Here is a 23,064-nt window from a genome sequence, read left to right as displayed (position 1 = left end):
TGGTGGAGTGGGAGACTGGAGGACTAGAGGGATGAGGGGAAGAAGCGGGTGAGGGGGAAGAAGGGGAAGGGTGGTAGGGATGGTGGAGTAGGGGACTGGAGGACTAGAGGGGAAGAAGCGGGTGGTAAGGGTGGTGGAGTGGGGGCTGGAGGACTAGAGGAGGGGAAGAAGCGGGTGGTAATGGTGGAGTGGTGGAGGACTGGGGGGAAGAAGCTGGAGGACTGGAGGGAGGGGGAAGAAGCGGGTGGTAGGGATGGTGGAGTGGGGGACTGGAGGGATGGTGGAGTAGAGGAGGGGGGAAGAAGCGGGTGGTTGGGATGGTGGAGTGGGGGACTGGAGGACTAGAGAAGGGAAGAAGCGGGTGGTAAGGGTGGTGGAGTGGGGGCTGGAGGACTAGAGGAGGGGAAGAAGCGGGTGGTAGGGATGGTGGTGGGGGCTGGAGGACTGGGGGGAAGAAGCGGGTGGTAGGGATGGTGGAGTGGGGGACTGGAGGACTAGAGGAGGAAGAAGCGGGTGGTAAGGGTGGTGGTGGGGGACTGGAGGACTAGAGGGGTGGGTGGTAGTGGGGGTGGGGGCTGGAGGACTAGATGAGGGGAAGAAGTGGGTGGTAGGGGTGGTTGAGTGGGGGACTGGAGGAAAAGAAGGGGTTAGGAGGTGGTAGGGTGGCGGCGTGGGGGGGCGCTGGAGGACTAAAGAAGGGGTTAGAGATGGTAGGAGGAGGAGAAGAAGTGGGTGGTAGGGGTGGGGGGGGGCTGGAGGACTAAAGAAGGGGTTAGAGGTGGTAGGAGTGGCTGGAGGACGTTAGAGGTGGGGGGCTGGAGGACTAAAGAAGGGGTTAGAGGTGGTAGGACTAAAGTTAGAGGTGGTAGGAGTGGCGGCGTGGGGGCTGGAGGACTAAAGAAGGGGTTAGAGGTGGTAGGAGTGGCGGCGTGGGGGCTGGAGGACTAAAGAAGGGGTTAGAGATGGTAGGAGTGGCGGCGTGGGGGGCTGGAGGACTGGGGGTTAGGGTGGCGTGGGGGGCTGGAGGACTAAAGAAGGGGTTAGAGGTGGCGTGGGGGCTGGAGGACTAAAGAAGGGGTTAGAGGTGGCGTGGGGGGCTCCAGAACTATTGGAGGGAGAGTCAGGCTGCGTGTTGTTCCTCCAGGGTGGGGGTGGATGTCTGGGTTGTGGAGCCGTTGGCTTTGCTCTTGCTCTTGGGCAGCAGCTTGCGGTTCAACATCCGGCTGAAAGTGGCTGTGCGTTTCTCTCGGTCCACCGTCACAGGTTGCTCCAGGTACACCAGGTCGTTGTGCGACTGGCTCATACCCGGGTCCTTGCACTGGCGGCGCCGGCGGAAGAACAGCTTGGCACTCTTTTGTAGGAAGCCGCCTCCTGGTGGGAGGAAGAGGAGAAAACAAGACGAGGTTGTCGTAAATTAATATAATTCAACAATAACTGAAATTGTGTCATCTACATAGCCGTGGGAAGTAGATTGGGGATGGGGTTGCTGTGTTTTGGGGGTGGCAGTGGTGTCAGTTCGGCTAAACCTCGGGTACGGCAAAGTGGGGTGTGGAAATACATCCACCAGTTGAAGCTCATTTACTGTACTTCACCAAATAGCATTTTAGAGTTTTAAAATTGTGTAGAAGAGCAAAAACAAAATGTCTCCCAGACATTACCACCCCAATATGAGCTTTATATTTGGTTTCAAGGTTTGCGGAATAGCCTGTACAACGTACTACTCAAACTCATCATACATACTGTAGGCTACATTGACTCATTTATCCTACTTGTGGAGCAGTGCATACACTGCAAAATGACAGATGCAAAACACACGCTATCAATGCCCACTAAATACCGACATCAATGTGAAAGTAACCAGAGCATAAAACAGCTGTCGCGAATGCAAACTATGCCAGATAAATCCTATACATGCACTGAAATAAAAGGCGCACACAGGAATGACTTAGCCTACAACCGGGAAGGACAAACAGACAAACAAACTCGACCAAGGAATTAAGAAAAATCTACACAGTAAGGACGTGCCTGTGATTCAGCACCGCTGAATGGACAGCGCCTCGGTACAGGTAGGCATAGTGGAGCTCCATGGGGTGTGGCTGAACGGACAGCGTCTCTGTCTAGTAGCCAGCTAGAATAAGGCTATTCAGTTTGTGGGCAGTTAGACATTAACTGGGCACAGTAGAGTAGCCTACAATGCTTATACGAAAACCATCAGAGTGACAGCTGGAAAAGCATTATACCAGAGGCAGGCAGGCTAAAGGTAGGGATGCAGGCAGAGGATGATGTTGGTGTACATCAAGAAGTTAAAAAAAGTTAGCCCTGCTTGGAGATTGCCAAAAGTCACCTACAGACTCTCAGACCATGAAAACAAGATTCTCTGGTCTGATGAAACCAAGATTGAACTCTTTGTCCTGAACGCTAAGCGGCACGTCTGGAGGAAATGTGGCACCATCCCTACGGTGAAGCATGATGGTGGCAGCAACTTGCTGTGGGGATGTTTTTCAAGGACTGGGAGACGAGTCAGGATCGAGCGAAAGATGAACAGAGCAAAGTACAAAGAAATCCTTGGAAACCTGCTCAGGACCTCAGACTGAGACGAAGGTTCGCCTTCCAACAAGACAACAACCCTAAGCATACAGCCTAGACCACGCAGGAGTGGATTCAGGACAAGTCTCGGAATGTCCATGAGTGGCCCAGCCAGAGCCCGGACTTGTACCCGATCAGACATCTCTGGAGAGACCTGAAAATAGCTGTGAAGCGACGCTCCCCATCCAACCTGACAGAGCTTGAGAGGATCTGCAGAGAAGATTGGGAGAAATTCCCCAAATACAGGTTTGCCAAGCTTGTAGCGTCAAACCCAAGAAGAATCGAGGCGGTAATCGCCTCCAAAGGTGCTTCAACAAAGTACTGAGTAAAGGGTCTGAATACTTATGTAAATGTGATATTTCAATTTTTTATTCTTAATACATTTCCAAAAATGATTAAACCAGTTTTTGCTTTGTAATTATGGGGTATTGTTTGTAGATTTATGAAGGGGGAAACAACCATTTTAATCAATTTTAGAAGAAGGTTGTAACATAACAAAATGTCTGAATACTTTCCGAATGCACTGTATGTCTTTTTTGGCTTCAAAGACATTAACACTTGTAGGCTATAACAAATCTGCATTGTCTTGCAGTGACAGAACGATAATTGAGGAATTGTAAATAATTCATGATTACCTAGTTGGGCTAACTTTTTTTAACTTCTTGATGTACACCAACATCATCCTCTGCCTGCATCCCTACCTTTAGCCTGCCTGCCTCTGGTATAATGCTTTTCCACCTGTCACTCTGATGGTTTTCGTATAAGCATTGTAGGCTACTCTACTGTGCCCAGTTAATGTCTAACTGCCCACAAACTGTCAGTAGAGGATGCCTGGTTGCTTTTTAAAAGTGATTTCCTCTCCATCTTAAATACGCATGCCCCATTCAAAAAATGTAGAACTAAGAACAGATATAGCCCTTGGTTCACCCCAGACTTGACAGCCCTTGACCAGCACAATATCATCCTGTGGTCTTCTGCATTAGCATCGAATTGCACACGCAATATGCAACTTTTCAGGGAAGTCAGGAACCAATATACTAGCTAGCTTTTTCAAACAGAAATTTTCAACCTGTAGCACAAATTTCAAAAGGTTTTGGGACATTAAAGTCCATGGAGAATAAGAGCACCTCCTCCCAGCTGCCCACTGCACTGAGGATAGGAAACATTGTCACCACCGATAAATCTACAATAATTGATCATTTCATTAAACATTTTTCTATGGCTGGCCATGGCTACCCATACCCCGGCCAACAGCTCAGCACCCCCTGTAGCAACTTGCACAACCCAGCACCACCGCTTCTCCTTCATCCAAATCCTGACAGCTGATGTTCTGAAAAAGCTATAATACCTGGATCCCTACCAATTCAGCTGGGCTAGACAATCTGGACCCTCTCTTTCAAAAATTATCCGCCAAAATTGTTGCAACCCTTATTACTAGCCTTTTCAACCTCTCATATCGTCTGAGATCCCCAAAGATTGGAAAGCTGGGGGAGACACTCTAGACCCAAACTGTTATAGACCTATATCCATCCTGCCCTGCCAGTCAAGTTAACAAACAGATCACCTACTATTTCGAATCCCACCGTACCTTCTCCACTATGCAATCTGGTTTCCGAGCTGGTCATGGGTGCACCTCAGCCACGCTCAAGGTCCTAAACGATATCATAACCACCATCGATAAAAGACAGTACTGTGCAGCCGTATTCATCGACCTGGCCAAGGCTTTCGAATCTGTCAATCACCACATTCTTATTGGCAGAATCAATAGCATTGGCTCTCAAATGACTGCCTCGCCTGGTTGAACAACTACGTCTCAGACAGAGTTCAGTGTGTCAAATCTGAGGGCCTGTTGTCCGGACCTCTGGCAGTCTATGGGGGTGCCACAGGGTTCAATTCTCTGGCCGACTCTTTTCTCTGTAGATATCAATGATGTCGCTCTTGCTGCTGGTGATTAGCTGATCCACCTCTACGCAGACGACACCATTCTGTATACATCTGGCCCTTCTTTGGACACTATGCTAACAAACCTCCAAACGAGCTTCAATGCCATACAACACTCCTTTCGAGGCCTCCGACTGCTTTAAAAATGCAAGTAAAACTAAGTGCAAGCTCTTCAACCGATTGCTGCCCGCACTCTCCCGCCCAACTAGCATCACTACTCTGGATGGTTCTGAATATGTGGACAACTACAAATACCTAGGTGTCTGGTTAGACTGTAAACTCTCCTTCCAGACTCACATCAAGCATCTCAAATCCAAAATTAAATCTAGAATTGGCTTCTTATTTCGCAACAAAGCCTCCTTCACTCATGCTGCCAAACATTCTCTCGTAAAACTGACTATCCTACCCATCCTTGACTTCGGTGATGTCATTTACAAAATAGCCTACAACACTACTCAGTAAATTGGATGCAGTCTATCACAGTGCCATCTGTTTTGTTACTAAAGCCCCATATACTACCCACCACTGCAACCTGTACGCTCTCGTTGGCTGGCCCTCGCTTCATATTCGTCGCCAAACCCACTGGCTCCAGGACAGCTATAGGTCTATGCTAGGTAATGCCCCGCCTTATCTCAGCTCACTGGTCACCATAGCAACACCCACCCGTAGTACGAGCTCCTGCAGGTATATTTCACTGGTCATCCCCAAAGCCAACACTTCCTTTGGCCGCCTTTCCTTCCAGTTCTCTGCTGCCAATGACTGGAACAAATTGCAAAAAAAAATCACTGAAGCTGGAGTCTTATATCTCCCTTTCTAACTTTAAGCATCAGCTGCCAGAACAGCTTACTGATCACTGTACCTGTACACAGCCAATCTGTAATTAGCACACCCAACTACCTCATCCACATATTACTCACCCTCTTGTGGGGGAGGTGCTGTAAGTTACTGTGAGCGAGTGAAACGGGAAGCAGTGAGGAGGGAGAGAGAGCAACCAACCAAGCAAGCCAACTTGTGTTAAAGTAGACTAATAGCTGCCATAGCGAGGTTATTTATCATCAAATATGATTACATGTCACCCGTCTTGACTGCATCATACCAGGAGACGCTAATTAAGCTCCCTCTCTCTCCTTTTTCAACATTTTGTTACGATACAGACTGATTCTAAAATGGATTTTTTTTTAAATGGTCATCAATCTACACACAATACCCCATAAAGTGAAAAAAGGTTTAGAAATGTTGCTAATTGATTAAAAAATAAAAATACCTTATGAAAATAAGTAGACCCTTTGCTATGAGAGTCTAAATTGAGCTCAGGTGCATCCTTCCATTGATCATCCTTGAGATGTTTCTACAACTTGATTGGAGTCCACCTGTGGTACAATCAATTGATTGGGCATGATATGGAAAGGCACACATCTGTCTATATAAGTCCCACATGCATGTCAGAGCAAAAACCAAGCAATGAGGACGAAGGAATTGTCTGTTGAGCTCCGAGACAGGATTGTGTCAAGGCACAGATCTGGAGAAGGGTATCCAAAATGTCTGCAGCATTGAAGGTCCCCAAGAATACAGTGGCCTCAATCATTCTTAAATGGAATAAGTTTGGAACCACCAAGACTCTTCCTAGAGCTGGCCACCCAGCAAAACTGAGCAATCAGGGAAGAAGGGCCTTGGTCAGGGAGGTGACCAAGAACTTGGTGGTCACTGACAGAGCGCCAGAGTTCCTCGGTAGATATGGGAGAACCTTCCAGAAGGACAACCATCTCTGCATCACTCCACCAAACAGCCATTTATTGTATAGTGGCCAGACAGAAGCCACTCCTCGGGAAAAGGCACATGACAGCCCACTTGGAGTTTGCCAAAAGGCACCTAAAGGACTCTCAGACCATGAGAAATAAGAATCTCTGGTCTGATGAAACCAAGGTTGACCTCTTTGGCCTGAATGCCAAGTGTCACATCTGGAGGAAACCTGGCACCATCCCTACAGTAAAGCATGGTGGTGGCAGCATCAAACTGTGGAGATCTTTTTCCGTGGCAAGAACTGGAAGACTAGTCAGGCTCGAGGGAAAGATGAACAGAGCAAAGTACAGAGAGATCCTTGATGACTGGGGCGAAGTTTCACCTTCCAACAGGACAACGATCCTAAGCACATAGCCAAGACAAAGCAGGAGTGGCTTCGGGACAAGTCTCTGAATGTCCATGAGTGTCCCAGTCAGAGCCCAGACTTGAACCTGATCTAATATCTCTGGAGTGACCTGAAAATAGTTGTGCAGCGATGCTCCCCATCAAACCTGACAGAGTTTGAGAGGATCTGCAGAGAATGGGAGTAACTTCCCAAATACAGGTTTGCCAAGCTTGTAGTGTCATACCCAAGAAGAATCGAGGCTGTATTGCTACCAAAGGTCTGAGTAAAGGGTCTGAATACTTACACAAATGTGATATTTTATTTATTTACTTTGTATGCAAAAAAAAAGGAAAAAGGTGTTTTTGCTTTGTCATTAAGGGGTATTGTGTGTAGATTTATGAAAGAAAAAAATGATTTAACTTTTTATGGGGCAGGGGCAGTATTGAGTAGCTTGGATGAAAAGGTGCCCATTGTAAACGGCTAGCTCCTCAGTCTCAGTTGCTAATATATGCATATTATTATTAGTATTGGATAGAAAACACTCTGAAGTATCTAAAACTGTTTGAATTATGTCTGTGAGTATAACAGAACTCATATTGCAGGCAAAAACCTGAGAAATTCCACTTCCTGTTTGTATTTTTTCTGGGGGTGGCAGATTTTCAACCAAGCTCTCATTGAAATTACAGCGAGATATGGATGAGTTTTCACTTCCTACGCCTTCCACTAGATGTCAACAGTCAATAGAACTTTGTCTGATGACTAATGTGAAAGGGGGTCGAATGAGACAGGGAATAGTCACCACTGCCACGAGTTGACCATGCTTTCACCATGCACGTTCACAGAGGAAGGACCTGCATTCCACTGGTCATCTGAAGTCATTCTAATTCTCCGGTTGGAATGTTATTCAAGATATATATAAACAACATTCTAAAGATTGATTCAGTACACCGTTTGACATGTTTGTACTGACTGTTACGGAACTTTTGGACATTTCGTAACGTTATAGTGGACGCGCTTTGTGACTTTGGAATTGTTTACCAAACGCGCTAACCAAAGTAGCTAATTGGACATAAATAACAGACATTTTCGAACAAATTAAGCATTTATTGTGGACCTGGGATTCCTAGGACTGCATTCTGATGAAGTTCATCAAAGGTAAGGAAACATTTATCATGTATTTTCTGGTTTCTGTTGACACTAACATGGCGGCTAATTTGGCTACTGTTCTGAGCTCCGTCTCAGATTATTGCATGGGTTGCTTTTTCCGTAAACTTTTTTTGAAATCTGACACAGCGGTTGCATTAAGGAGAGGTATATCTATAATTCCATGTGTATAACTTGTATTAGCATCTACATTTATGATGAGTATTTCCGTTGAAACGATGTGGCTATGCAAAATCATTTGATGTTTTTGGAACTAGTGAATCTAATAAGCCAATGTAAACAGATTTTTTTATATAAATATGAACTTTATCAAACAAAACATGCATGTATTGTGTAACATGAAGTCCTATGAGTGTCATCTGATGAAGATAATTCAAGGTTAGTGATTAATTTTCTCTCTATTTCTGCTTTTTGTTAATGCTATATTTCGCTGGAAAATGGCTGTGCTTATTGTGGTTTGGTGGAGATTTAACATAATCGTTTGTAGTGCTTTTGCTGAAAAGCATATTTGAAATCGGACACTTTGGTGGGATTAACAACAATATTAACTTTAAAATGATATAAGACATATGTATGTTTTAGGAATTGTAATTATGAGATTTCTGTGGTTTGAATTTGGCGCCCTCTATTTTCACTGGTAGTTGTCATATCGATCCCGTTAGCGGGATTGCAGCCATAACAAGTTAATACAATTTTAAATAAGGCTGTAACAAAATGTGGAAAAGGTCAAGGGGTCTGAATACTTTCCGAATGCACTGTAGTTCCAAGTTGGCTAGACTTGAAATATAAATATTAGCGGGCTACTCACCAGCATGTGGACTTGCTTGAAAGATTGTTTATGAAACCCGTGTTAATTTTCTGTTATGCCTGCTACAAGAAGTTAGTCATTATTAGTGAATGTGCATTATGCACGGCTCTAGTTAAATTTGTAACAAAAAACACATTTTAATAGACAGACTTGAAAGCCAGATCAGTGATTATTGCAAAAAAAAGGATATAATTTCACAAACCGGAAATTCTTTAGATCATTGAAAATGCAGTGTATTTGACCTTTACAACAAAGCTTATTTAGAGAAAACATTATTTTTTTAAGTGATATATTGTGAATCGTTAAGATATGAATTTTAGGCCATATTGCCCAGCCCCAACCCTGGTCTTGAAAAATAGCACCGACCATGATAGAAGTGCACCTAAAACTGCTCCTACAACGCAGCTTGGAGCTGTTGCAGCCTAAAAGATGTTATACCATCTGAAAGAAAATGTGAACGTCACATTTCATAGATGGATAGCATGCTAGTCTAGTCACTACTGTACCAAGCTACTAACAGCTGCTTGTGAGGTAACTTACTCTTCAGGAAAACATTTCTGGTTAGCAATGGTATCCTCTTTAAGATGGCAAAGAATAAAGAGACAAGGGAAGGGTGGAGATAGGAATAATGAGAAGACTGGAGTGGTGACCAGGATCATAAGGACTTGAGTAGAGTAAGAGCGTTACCAAAGTGATATGCCCAGTACAATATTTTAGGAGAGAATAAGGCTAAAAATAGACAACAATAAGATCTTAAAGATTTGCCAGTGCTGGCATAGGGCACCATCCCATAAACTCTCACCCCTGCTCTTTTTGGAGCCCGACTCTGAGATGCAGAGGGACATGGAGGTTTTATCTGCATCTCTGTCTGGGTCCTCTCCTGCTTGGCTCTCCCAGTCCTCCGGGGCCTGCTGGGCTTGAGCCTGGACAACTCCACTGGGGCCCTCCTGGGGTTCTGACCACGCCTCCGGGAGGTTGCTACTGGCTCCTACTACTGAAGCAGTCGCCACAGAAATCTCCTGAGAACCCTGCTCCGACATGGAGGCATCCATCGCAGCAGCGTAGCCCACCATCAATGCCATCTCATCATCCTGAGAAAGAGGGGTCTAAGAAATGGAGTACAGAATAGAAAACCCACTCTTAACATTTCAAAAAGAAGAGCTGAAGAGCTTCTAAGAGGTAGAGAGTAGCCTAGCGGTTAGAGCTTTGGGCCAGTAACCAAAAGGTTGCTAGTTGGAATCCCCGAGCCAACAACGTGAAAAAAAGTGTTGCTCTGCCCTCGAGCAAGGCACTTAACTCTAATTGTTCCAGGGTCGCCATCAATAATGGCTGATCCCTGATTGTGACCACAACCTTTGTGGGTGTGGATATGCAAAAAACATTTGCATTCCACACTTGTGCAGGTTACCCACTTGCTAATGCAGTGAAAATGGGCAAATATAAGCATCCCCTATTTGACCTTTGGAGTGTACTGCCGAGCTGCTCCGTATGGTATGCCTTTGAGTTCAAGTGTCTTTGGGTTTCAGAAAATCCCTAACCAAATCTTATGTATTATTATGGTACCTTGGCCACTCCTGAGATGATGATGGTGCTCTTCTTGACCGGGGACTTGAGCTTCTGCTTGGCTGACTCGTGGAGCTGGCGGATGGCGGCCTCTGCCACGGGATCGGACCCATTGAGCATAAGCAGCTCTGTGTCAGAGGAGGACAGGGCCTTACTCCCCATCGTCCCCAGCATGGATGGCTGCTCTGACACCCTCCGAGACGACAGCTTGGACTTGGTGCCGCTGGGAGGCTTCAAGGGGGTCTCTGAAAACATACAAGATCACTTGGATAAGATCCTTATCATTTTATTGACATTAATACCGGTAATTGCATTCTATACATTTTTGTTAAAATAAGCTGAGCCCATCTCATAGTAATGCCTAGACAAGAGGCAGTCATGTGTTGAAAAAAAGTCCAAAAGCCTCAACATCAAAGCCCCAGAGAATAGTTGTCAATAGTATGTGGACAATGACTATATTACCTCCAAATTATTGCCATATATTTACATTTGAGTCATTTAGCAGACCCTCTTGGACAGAGCGACTTACAGGAGCAATTCAGGTTAAGTGCCTTGCTCAAGGGCACATTAACAGATTTTCCATCTAGTTGGCCCAGGATTCGAACCAGCAACCTTTCGGTAATTGGCCCAAAGCTCTTAACCTCTAGGCTACCTGCTGTCATACTTTTGGGGTTCCATCTTAAACGTTAATTGTATTGTTAAAGACTCAATACGTACGCTGGGTGGGATTTTTGCTCAGTCCAGGCAGTAGCGGTCGAGCTGGTTTACTCTTCACTGCAGTGATTGTGGTGACCACAGTACCACAGGGCATGACCGTGCGGTCCATTTCCACTCTCTTAGTGAGGGCTGGAGTAGGGGGCTGCCACGACCGCACCTCGCTAGGTTCCAAGTAGGTAAACTTGGGGATGAGAGAAAGGATGGAATGACATGATTCATTGTGTAAAATGGTAAGGTATTGAATATGAATTTGATATGTATTAAGAAGTTAAAATGTCCAAAGCAGATATTTTTATTTCTATATCAAATCATTTCTGGGTAACAATTAAGTAACTTACAATGAATCTTCTCAATAAAATGGCCAAAAAGAAACGAAAATAGCTTCTTAGCTAAGAACAATTTGACAAGCAAGAATTTTGCTAAGACGGTCTGGGAGTGAGGAGCGGAAAACTAGCTGTTACTGGCAGAGAGGTTTGGAACTCTTTCTTATTGGTCTGTTAACAAACTTACCACCTGGTGATGTCACCAGGCAGGTCAAAACTACATCCTACCAAAACAGGCTGACATTTCCGGTGGTCTTTTTTCACAGCTCTTACAGTAAAAGGGCATTATCATAATTTTCACAATATTATTCCCACCTCAGAGTGGAAATATATATAAAAAAACACACTGGGCCTTAAAAAAGGTAGTTATCTTGCCTCAGCAGTAAGTGACCCAGTCACTTGGTCTTTGGATATGAGGGCAAATGTTTGCTGTCCTTTGGGTTGCTTCTTCACCAGATGAAAAGGCACAGACACTTGACCCATTAAGGAGTCTGTCAGGAAGACAACACATCCCAATCAGTTTGCTATAACAAGACTTCATACATACAGTTGAAGTCGGAAGTTTACATACACTTAGGTTGGAGTCATAAACTCGTTTTTCAACCACTCCAAATATCTTGTTAAGAAACTATAGTTTTGGCAAGTCGTTTAGGACATCTACTTTGTGCATGAAACAAGTAATTTTTCCAACAATTGTTTACAGACAGATTATTTCACTTATAATTCACTGTATCACAATTCCAGTGGGTCAGAAGTTTACATACACTAAGTTGACTGTGCCTTTAAACAGCTTGGAAAATTCCAGAAAATTATGTCATGGCTTTAGAAGCTTCTGATAGGCAAATTGACATAATTTGAGTCAATTGGAGGTATACCCGTGGATGTATTTCAAGGTCTACCTTCAAACTCAGTGACTCTTTGCTTGACATCATAGGAAAATCAAAAGAAATCAGCCAAGACCTCAGAAAAAAATGGTAGACCTCCACAAGTCTGGTTCATCCTTGGGAGCAATTTCCAAACGCCTGAAGGTACCACGTTCATCTGTACAAACAATAGTACGCAAGTATAAACACCATGGGACCACGCAGCTGTCATACCACTCAGGAAGGAGACGTAGTCGGTCTCCTGGAGATGAACATACTTTGGTACGAAAAGCGTAAATCAATCCCAGAACAGCAGTAAAGGACCTTGTGAAGATGCTGGAGGAAACAGGTACAAAAGTATCTATATCCACAGTAAAACGAGTCCTATATCGACATAACCTGAAATGCCGCTCAGCAAGGAAGAAGCCACTGCTCCAAAACCACCATAAAAAAGCCAGACTACGGTTAGCAACTGCACATGGGGACAAAGGCCGTAATTTTTGGAGAAATGTCCTCTGGTCCGATGAAACAAAAATAGAACTGTTTGGCCATAATGACCATCGTTATGTTGAGAGGGAAAAGGGGGAGGCTTGCAAGCTGAAGAACACCGTCGCAATCGTGAAGCATGGGGGTGGCAGCATCATGTTGTGGGGGTGCTTTGCTGCAGGAGGGACTGGTGCACTTCACAAAATAGATAGCATACTTCCAAAGTTGTGGCAAAATGGCTTAAGTACAACAAAGTCAAGGTATTGGAGTGGCCATCACAAAGCCCTGACCTCAATTCTATAGAAAATTTGTGGAAGGAACTGAAAATGCTACCAAATACTAATTGAACGCATGTAAACTTCTGACCCACTGGGAATGTGATGAAAGAAATAAAAGCTGAAATAAATTATTCTCTCTACTATTATTCTAACATTTCACATTCTTAAAATAAAGTGGTGATCTAACTGACCTAAGACAGGGAATTTTTACTAGGATTAAATGTCAGTAATTGTGAAAAACTGAGTTTAAATGTATGTAAACTTCCGACTTCAACTGTATAATTTTGCTCACAAACTATCAGACATATTTTAAGGTTGATAAAAAGCTTCAATTGTTCTTAAATTCAAATATTGTGGGTGTGCATCAGATATACTATTAGTATCCTTACCTCTCCGTGACTGAATTTAGAGATACAAAACAAATATATACTTACTCTCCTGAGGTTTCCCATCATCCAGCAGCTGAATATTGAGCTCTTTTGATCGTCCATTCAGCTCACTTGGTGAGAAAAAGAGGAACATTTACAAAACTGAGGACGAGCAACAGGAAGACTGAGGGAGCGAGAGGGATTGTGGGTTGGATATTATGCAACTGAGTGGCAAGTGTTTACTAAGAGATTGAGCTCACATGTCACTATAATGTCTACTAGCTTCATTTTTTTATTTCCATATAAAAAGGGCTCTGTAAAGACTCTCTGGCAGCAGCAGTAGCAGTGGATCTCAAGTCTGGACTCACAAGATGAAGGGCTGGTCCCAGGCTAGGCTGGCTGTGTTTTGTAGGACTGAAGTGGAGAGTTTCTGTGGAGGGTCGTCTAGCTGCAGCACACACAGGGGATTCATACTGCCTGCGAAGTGCAAACAACAGAAGAGTTCAACAGAAATGCACAGCCCCATACAAATCAAACATTGGGGTTGATTGGTACAGTACACAGACAACCCAAGTCATGAGCATTATAATGTTTGAACATTAGATTAAGTCGACGTTCAAGTAATTGTTGGAAAACTAAATAAAATTGTTTATTTAGGGGTTTATTTAGGGGGAGAACGACAGATTTGTACGTTGTCAGCTAGGGGATTTGAACTTGCAACCTTCCGGTTATTAGTCCAACGCTCTAACCACTAGGCTACCCTGACGCCTCATTGTAATGGATGTTGGATGTCTGAACCTACAGTATTAGAATGAGTTCATTCTATTTCTATGGTCTGAACACCTTAGTTTAGGCATAAACATTTTTGGGGGCATTACTGCTATTAGCCCATAGAAATGCATTGAATAAAAGATTCACTACATGGAACATATATATTTTCAAACAGTCTTGAAGGAGTTCCCACATATGCTGAATACTTGTTGGATACTTCTGGATTGACTGACCTTCATGTCTTAAAGTAATGGACTGTCATTTCCCTTTGCTTATTTGCACTGTTCTTGCCATAATATGGACTTGGTATTTTACCAAATAGGGCTATCTTCTGTATACCACCCATACAGTACCTTGTCACAACCCAACTGATAGGCTCAAATGCATTAAGGAAAGAAATTCCACCAATTAAGTTAAGGCACACCTGTTAATTGAAATGCCTTCCAGGTCACTACATCATGAAGCGGGTTGAGAGAATGCCAAGACTGTGCAAAGCTGTCAAGACAAAGGGTGGCTACTATGAAGAATCTGTCATATAAAATATATTTTGATTTGTTTAACACTTTTTTGGTTACAACATTATTCCATAGTGTTGATGTCTTCACTATTATTCTACAATGTAGAAAATTGTACAAATAAAGAAAAACCCTTGAATGAGTAGGTGTGTCCAAACTTTTGACTGGTACTGTATATATTTTGGGACATGTATTCAACCCCATATTTTAGGCACTAAACTATATCCATACATATACACTTCTATTAATTTTTTTAACTGGTCTTGTTCCCAGTCGTGAAAATTTCCAGAGGGTCATAATGGTTTGTAGGCCAAACCGTATCGACGCTACAGATGTTTTCGTGAGAAGACCGATTTTCGGGTTATCTCATGGTCTGAAAAACAGATTTAGCTCTGCCACCTTTCACCGCAGATGCGGAAGGGAGATATTGGCGGGTGAGGTAGATTGAGAAGCACCAAAAAAACAGATCTCTCTGGCTGAAACAGATGGACTGATGTTTTTTATTGTTATGTAAATAAGATTTTCTTGGGGCTGCCAGAAATTGCAGAAAGGTTAATAGCAAGATAGTTACTTGTAGTGACAGTACATTTACATTGAGTGTATAAAACATTAGGAACACTTGCTCTTTCCATGACAGACTGGCCAGGTGAATCCAGGTGAAAGCTAAGATACCTTATTGATGTCACTTATTAAATCTACTTCAAATCAATCAATCAAAGAGGAGACAAGTTAGAGAGGGATTTTTAAACCTGGAAACAATTGAAACATGGATTGCGTATATGTGCCATTCAGAGGGTGAATGGGCATGACAACATATGTAAGTGCCTTTGAACAGGGTATGGTAGTAGGTACCAGGCAGGTTTGAATGCGTCAAGAACTGCAACGCTGCTGGGTTTATCCAGCCAACTTGACACAACTGTGGGAAGAATTCAAATCAACATCGGCCAGCATCCATGTGGAACGCTTTTGACACCTTGTAGAGTCCATGCACGGACAAATTGAGGCTGTTCTAAGGAAAAAGGGGGGTGAAACTCAATATTAGAAATATCAGTGTACATGTCAATGGCTGAGATAAAGCCAGTCTGGCTATCAGGCTTGTAACTGAATGAATAATGTATCAACTGGTGGAGACACAAGTTTCCCTAACTATTGCATAGCTGCTGCCTCCTTGGCTTTATGCCACACTGCACATTTCAACAATAAACCCTATCAGCATAGTTGTCCTCTTAGCTTTAATGAAAAAGAAGCAACCGGGGAGAGAAGTGCTGAACACTACACATCTAATTATCAACAGTAATGTATACAGGGAGAGACGCTCTTCTCTCTCCCTGCTGTGGATGATGATCTGCAGCTCTGACAGCCCTGCTACTGTAGGCGAGTTTGGAACCACATTGAGTAGGCTTCAATGGGTTCAACTGATGTCAGAAAATAACAAGTCTCAGCGGATCCTTGAGGTCCATGCTACTGTGATCTCAGCTGGCAGCCAACTCAACATGAGGCACATGTGGCGCTGTACCAACACTTCATTGTTTTGCCCATGTTTTCATGGTTGAACCAGGTTATATCCAGTTGTGTCCCTCACCTGCAGCACCGTCCTCCTGCTCCTTACATGTCACCCGGATATTCTTCACCAGTAGCTTCCAGTCGTGAGCGCGGGGGGGCTTGGGCGGTGATGTCACCTGCTTACAGGCCTCCTAGAGAAGCGGACAGAGAACATGCCGATATTAGGTACTACCATATATTATATAGTGGAGAGAAGTGTAGAGCTACAGGGTGTGCATGCTTTTGTTCCAGCCCAGCATTAACACACCTGACTCAGGAACGCGTGGAGAATAAGCAACCCAACTATGTTGATATACAGCACTTATCAGACATATCAGGCAATCTATCAATAGAGAGGTATAGAAATGGCCAACAGGTGACAGGAGCACAATGTGCTGACAGGGTGCATTTGTTGTTGTATGTCTTTGACAGGTTGACACAGGAGGGAAAATGTATTCATGTCCAGTCTTGTCAATTTTCCCATACTATCCTGATTCTGCAAAGGTTCTATAAACCCGGAACTTTCCTGTCCCGTCCCGATAAAATCCCTCCCATCCCGAACTTGTTCTCAACTGGTCTACCTGGTTAAATAAAGGTGAAAAAAATAAAAAATGGGTCTTCCAAATGGACGATGACCCCAAGCATACTTCCAATGCTGTGGCAAAATGGCGTAAGAACAACAAAGTTAAGGTATTGGAGTGGCAATCACAAAGCCCTGACCTCAATCCCATAGAAAATGTGTGGTTTGCGAGCAAGGAGGCATATAAACCTGACTCCGAAACACCAGCTCTGTCAGAAGGAATGGGCCAAAATTCACCCAACTTATTGTGGGAAGCTTGTGGAAGGCTACCTGAAACGTTTGACCCAAATTAAACAATTTAAAGGCCATGCTTCCATATACTAATTGAATGTATGTAAACGTCTGACCCACTGGGAATGTGATGAAAGAAATAAAAGCTTAAATAAATCACTAAATGTCAAGAATTGTGAAAAACTGTGTGTAAATGTATTTGGCTATGGTATGTAAACTTCCGACTTCAACTGTACATAGACATAGAACATTAGTCACTTTAATAATGTTTACTCATTTCATATGTATATACTGTATTATATTCTACTGTATTTTAGTCAATGCCACTCCGACATTGCTGGCTACAACTGGAATGGGTTGATGGAAGGGGAAAATGTCCATATATTTTACATTTCATTTTTATTAAGTAAACTATAATCGTCCCCCCCATTTTCACACATTGCATATTTCTATCCCCCCCCAAAAAAAACAGTTTAGAACTATTCCTGTACTGCCTGTTCCTTTGGTCTGTCGATCCTGTCCTGACCCACGGGAGTCCTGTTCCAGTGTCAAACTGTAATGTCTTCCTCTCACCTTGACCTCTGTGGCCTGAGCAGGCCTGCAACTCAGCATCACGGAGGGACGCGCCACACACAGCAGCTGTCTCAGCACGTCCTTTACTGCAGCCACACTTGGGCCTGTGGCATTGTCCTGACAGACAAATGGATCAACACTCCACCATCACATCACTAGCAATCATCTCCATTACAGTCTGACTTGTCAGGACTGATGATTTTTGGAAACATCATAAAAAAAATAAAACATGTTGAGGTTTGCAGTTTACCCTCAGGAAGGTTGAGGTTTGCAGTTTTTCAAATGTTTGCCTTATAGATATATATATATTTTATACCACAGACTGTGGGTTATGGGTCATACCTGTGTGAAGCTGGGGCTGAGCTGCAGGTCCCATGTCTCCAGATGGGACACCCCCCAGCCCACCCAGACCTCTCCTTCAGCCTCCCTTATCTGCAAGTCCAACTGGGGAACAGAGGGCAACAGAAAGGCCATGAGCAACAATACAGTTGTTATATTATTCCAAATACACGCTTCAACCCTGCAGAGTGCAAGCCAACACAATGAGCTGTAATTGAGCAGTCCACCATAGAGAGAAAAAGAGCGTAAGTGAGAGAGAAGGAGAGTGAGCAAGTGTGGGAGAGAGACAGACAGAGGGCTATGTGCTAGTGGGAGAGAGGACTGTGTGCTAGTGACTGGGCCATCCTGTCCCAGCATGCCTAGAATCCACTCTGACTGTACAGCCAACTGTGTTATCAGAAAAAGCCTTTGGTAGCACTCAAATACAATACAATACAATATATATATATTTCGAAAAAATCATTTTGATCAGTAAAAATAGGTTTTGGTCATACTGGAAAAAGTGTAAGCCTTAGTGTTACATAAAGCACAGTACAAATGGAGTCAAGTAATGGTGAGTAAAGTACAGCAACCATATTTTGCCAGAAGCACTACTATTTCCATGGGAGATGTATCATCCATGTGTGGGAAAATGTTAACAAACACGGTATCATTATAGTAATGGGGAATGAATATAGCCTAGTGTCTTATGGTTTAGGAAAAAATACCTGAGAACAAAAGGATTCCATTTATAGTGAGTCACATGAAATGCCCCACTGCAATGATACTACAGTTGTGTTACAACTGTGTGGTTACACATGGCCAAAGTACACTAAGCTGCAAAACCACAGAGCGTGTGAGTGAGGCAGAAAGAGAAACACACTGGCTCAATATACTGTTCAAATACATCTTTCACAATCACTCATAACAAGAACAGGGACCATTCTAGTGTCAGTCAGTCACAATGTGAAAAAGGATGAACATATTTCAAAAGGCCTGCCCCCAGGACTTTTCCAGAACAAACTGAAGGAGGCAGTATGAAAAAAAAAATTAACAATAGCCTCCCTCTACCCCTCCCAAAAACAACAACCAATCCAAAACCCTAACAAAAGGTGTCCTGACCAAACCAAACCTAGTCCTGGCTTTAGATTTTTTTACATCTCACTGAACTTGTATTTATGACAGGATCAGGCCCACAATGATGCCACCAGATTTATTTTAAAAAATAGCTTTAATTTAATTGGGTTAACGTCAACAGCCACTTACTAGCCGTGCATTTGCAACAGCTTAACAACTAGCTCAATAACTTAGACGGGATGGAAGCTTATAGAGCTTTATGTAATATGCCCACAACACACACTCCGGCTGTTTTTCTCACTTTCATGATGTTCAATATGAAACCACAAGTAGTACTACGCTACAGCAAGCAACCTAGAGGGAAAAACCAGCAGAGGGAAAGGCTAGATTGCTAAACATTATGGGTGAGCCCGAGTCAGAGATTTGACTTTAAATGGTGCCCAGTTACGGGCGATGCTAATAAAATGGATGTATCAAGCCATCTCTACCTTGTTTAACATGAAAGAGGGAGCATTTCTCAACATCACTTTTTAGGTGAGAAATTATTCTTACTTTCTCTCTTCTCCAATGACAAAAGTGGAGGTAGTAGGGAAAAAAATGGGGCACCTTTACCAAGAAGGGGCTCCTATACCTCCTCCGGTATTTTACATTAGACAGACAGTGATTTAAACAAGGTTTCCAGGACATCTTCCAACCTCTAGGCCCTCGCCATTTAATCCGATTCTCATTGCAGCAGCAAAGCTACGCTGAAGTGTGTCATGTTCAATAAATCCGAGCTTCCTCCATTAAGACAACACAGGGAGAGAACCAGGAGCCCCCCCCCCTCTCTTCCTCACTCTGCCTTTGTTTGTCTAAAGCATCGCTCCAATAGAGATGGGATGGGAAAGATGTTAGCTGCAGATGTAGTGGACATAACTGTTGTGTTCCTTTACCTGCAGTTCAAGTGTCGATATCTTCACGCTGTACCTACAGGGCTCTCCTGGAGACATAGCTGATGGTGAGGCACTGAGGGAGAACTGAAGCTTGTCCCCGACAACCTTGTATTGTGCAGCCTTGGGGAAGACAAGACAGCATACAGTTACAATAGTACCGTACAATAAGGTTACACAAAAAATACTATTTGAGGTAAAAAGGTGCTTGATGCTAAACATGCCCAAGCATAATTGTGGTATTCTTGCAAAGTACATACATGGTTCACATTCAGACTTGTTTACCTGGCTGGCTATAAGGAGACAGCAACTAAGCTTCTTACTGCACACTCACTAATGCAGGCAGGTCAAGGATAAGCCTTTGTTTACCAAAGTCTCTAAAAAACAGCATCTGGATCTTGCATATTACAGAAAATCCTAAAGAAATTTTTTTAGCAGGCATTTAAAAGGTGCAATGTGTAGAAATCACTTCGACATTTCCTGGTTGCTAAAATTCTAATAGCTCTCCGAATTTCAGTTTTTGACAAAACAAACAAGTGCAGAGAATGATTGTACCATCTAAACCACTGTGAAATATGTTTTCAATAACCAAAAAGATTGTATTTTCAGTCGTTTGATACTGGTGTACAAAACCAAAAATGTAAAAGATGCAAAAACAAAACTTAACAATGGTAATCATAGAAATAGCACACACAGAACAGATATACTGCATTTTAGACTTGCTTTCAATGAAAAGGACAGATCTATAACTCAAGTCTAGGTGAATTTGGTCAGGTCGCCAAAAAAGTTACATATTGCAGCTTGAATAACAGACTAGTCCATCTGAAAAACCCTGCTTTGCTTCCCTTTTCCATACAAAATCTGCTAATGCTATTGGTGAAAATATTGATTTACTGAGAATGTATAAAAACAGTGAGAATTCTCTTCACCTTTTTAGAAGAGGCGCTGGTTATATGAGGATCCCATAAACTTGGAGCTGGAGAAGAGGTCGTAAAAATGTGCTATTGGCTCTGGCCAGACAATTTAAGGCGAGGAGGAAAATGTCTGGAAGTGCCAGTGAAGCTAATGGACATTGTGTGTGAATCAGAATATTGGCCACTGCGGACCTGAAATGAAGTTAAAAGGCTGCAGCACCAATAGAGCACTGCCATTGACATTGAATTACAGTGGAAGATTCGATTGACTATAGAGGCGGGATATGACATTAGGGCACATTGATTAGGAAATGGCAACAGCATAAATGCTTTCTTTACTAACTGTAGTTAGTGTTTAAGAGGCCTCCACTGTCAAACTAAAAACAACTGCAAAACTATTTCAGTGGCTGTAGGCGGAGGACGACGCTGCACTGGGTTTAACAATGACCCAATTGATCCAGATTCCTCCTCTTACCTCAAACTTGATTTTAAATCAGGAAAATAAGCATTTAGAAACAACAATGAACATATCTGAACTATACGGAATCATGTACTGAGCTTTTCATTCTGTGTGCAATTTGTTGCGAGCCATTCGATGAGAGCCCGTCAGACACATGGATTTTATCTTACCTTCTGACCAGCAGATTTTTTAAAGCTGGACACTTGGCCAACCACCAGCTCTGATGACTGAAGGCTCTCCTCTTCAAATGTTAGTTGCACTGGGCTCTGTGTGAGTTAGGAGTACCTGGGTCAGGTGGTGGTCAGCAAAAAGCTATACCCCAACAACTGACATTATTTCAACATTAAAAGAGTCACAGAACAGGTTACAAATGGATCATGTTTACAATTTGGTATGATATGAAAAGGTTACAAGGAACAGTAGCAAGGTACAGGAATCAAGATTGTTGACACTGGATTCTGTGAAGGTGATTTCTTCTACTACGAGGCTCATCTGTGTGCTCAGGTCTTGTTTCATTTAATACAGATCCTGTATTCATATGTTGTTTGTTCTTTTATAGAGGATTATTTCTAACGTCTGTCACTGCCTTTCCTATTCATTTATTTAGCTACAGGCAACTTGTGTAAATCCATAGTAATTTGGAAAGTTAAATAAACTAGTGTATGGGTCATGGGACTCACCCCAGACTTCCTCGATTCGTCATTCAACGCTCTGCACCAAGCAACTCTCCATTGACTTTTCCAGCTTTTCAGTGACAGCGCCCATCCCAACAGAGCGTCCGCTTCCTCCGAAACCGCATTGTTTTGCTCAGGCTTCTGTATCCGTAGATCGTCGTAAAAATACTGTATTAGATACAGTATCAATGTAATGCTGGATGCAATGAACAGTGTTACCATGCAAAGCCACTGCAAGTCTCCCAAAACAGAATTTGAAAGGGGACTTTCTGGGTCAGTCATCCTCAGCAACTGACTTAAATAGCTGGCTAGCTATTTATTTAACTAATGACAATTGTCTCTTGAAAGTAAGACCAGCACAAAAACATGGTCTGATGCGCTTTTGATTTAAGTCCCCGTCATTCAAGACAATTAAGTTAGCTAACGTTTGCCATCTAACTGAGTTATGGATCCAGCTATATTAGCAATGAGAGCAAGTCTTGTCAACAAGTTCAACCACTGAACAAGTAACTCTATGCAATGTTAGCCTCTTATCTGGTCAGTAATATCGTGGTTAGTGATGGAGGCTCAACATCCAACTAAAATATCCCAAGATGAGTAACAATAGACTTCAAGGAAGTAGTTAATCCTTGCTAACGTTAGCTATCTTGTTTGAAAACTGCAGTAGAAAGCTAGGTAGCTAACAAGCAAGCAATATAAATGGTTTCTGCAAGTAACTTAGCTACCTACTAAATAACGGAGCATTTTGAGTAAGTTAGACCAAGCAAGTTCGAGCAAGCTCCACGCATCTCTAACGTTAGCTGCACACCATTGTATGTCTGTGTTTGCTAGCTAGCCCCTAGCATTGCTAGCCAACAACAGTAAGTCAGCTAACTACACATAACGACGAGATTTTCATAAAAATTGGCTAGGTAGCATCAGACCTTGCTCTCATTTAGATTACAAGTCAACGGGAGCTAATTTAGCAAGTTATCTAGCAAGCTAATATCACGTAGTCCAAAATGTAATGTCAATGAATCGTTTCTGGCGTCCATGGCGTAAAGCCAAGTGAAAGTTATTCGTGGCTTCAAACGACGAAACAAATTTATTATTTTGTGAAGTCCTTATCTATAAAGCCCCATCACACGCTTGAAGACCATCTCCGATACCGTCGATGACCGAAATCGAAAAACTGCAAATGTCATGTGATGTGGCATGAACTGCTATTCCCAGAGTGCATAGCGATATCTTAAAGTGTCCATGTGCGCATTGCTTTCAT

At 43.1% G+C, this 23,064-nt stretch overlaps 1 protein-coding gene and 1 long non-coding RNA gene across 5 annotated transcripts; one reads left to right on the top strand and one right to left on the bottom strand.

The window, feature by feature from the left end:
• The first annotated feature begins 738 nt into the window (after positions 1-738).
• LOC121841358 lies at positions 739-997 on the top strand. Its single transcript, XR_006080338.1, has 2 exons — positions 739-778; positions 863-997. It is a non-coding gene; the product is annotated as an uncharacterized LOC121841358 (long non-coding RNA).
• On the bottom strand, positions 856-22,997 carry LOC112245081 (C2 domain-containing protein 2-like). 4 transcript variants are annotated; one of them, XM_042309022.1, is made up of 14 exons: positions 21,813-22,996; positions 21,303-21,398; positions 19,762-19,881; positions 17,777-17,878; positions 17,435-17,551; positions 16,091-16,202; positions 13,591-13,699; positions 13,289-13,353; positions 11,603-11,718; positions 10,905-11,085; positions 10,188-10,432; positions 9,427-9,730; positions 1,058-1,371; positions 856-936 (listed from the first exon to the last, which is right to left on the bottom strand). In XM_042309022.1, exons 1-13 carry the CDS (start codon positions 22,086-22,088, stop codon positions 1,121-1,123), a joined length of 2,094 nt encoding a protein of 697 aa, XP_042164956.1. In that variant the 5' UTR covers positions 22,089-22,996; the 3' UTR covers positions 856-936; positions 1,058-1,120. The 4 variants fall into 4 exon arrangements, with proteins under 4 accessions (XP_042164956.1, XP_042164955.1, XP_042164958.1 ...); XM_042309021.1 differs by having other exon boundaries at positions 862-997; positions 1,069-1,371; XM_042309024.1 differs by having other exon boundaries at positions 863-997; positions 1,069-1,371; positions 21,303-21,458.
• Positions 22,998-23,064: the final 67 nt, after the last annotated feature.

The sequence above is a fragment of the Oncorhynchus tshawytscha genome, linkage group LG30 (assembly GCF_018296145.1).
Source record: "Oncorhynchus tshawytscha isolate Ot180627B linkage group LG30, Otsh_v2.0, whole genome shotgun sequence".
NCBI lineage: Eukaryota > Metazoa > Chordata > Actinopteri > Salmoniformes > Salmonidae > Oncorhynchus > Oncorhynchus tshawytscha.
This window is presented reverse-complemented; position numbering and strand designations above follow the sequence as displayed.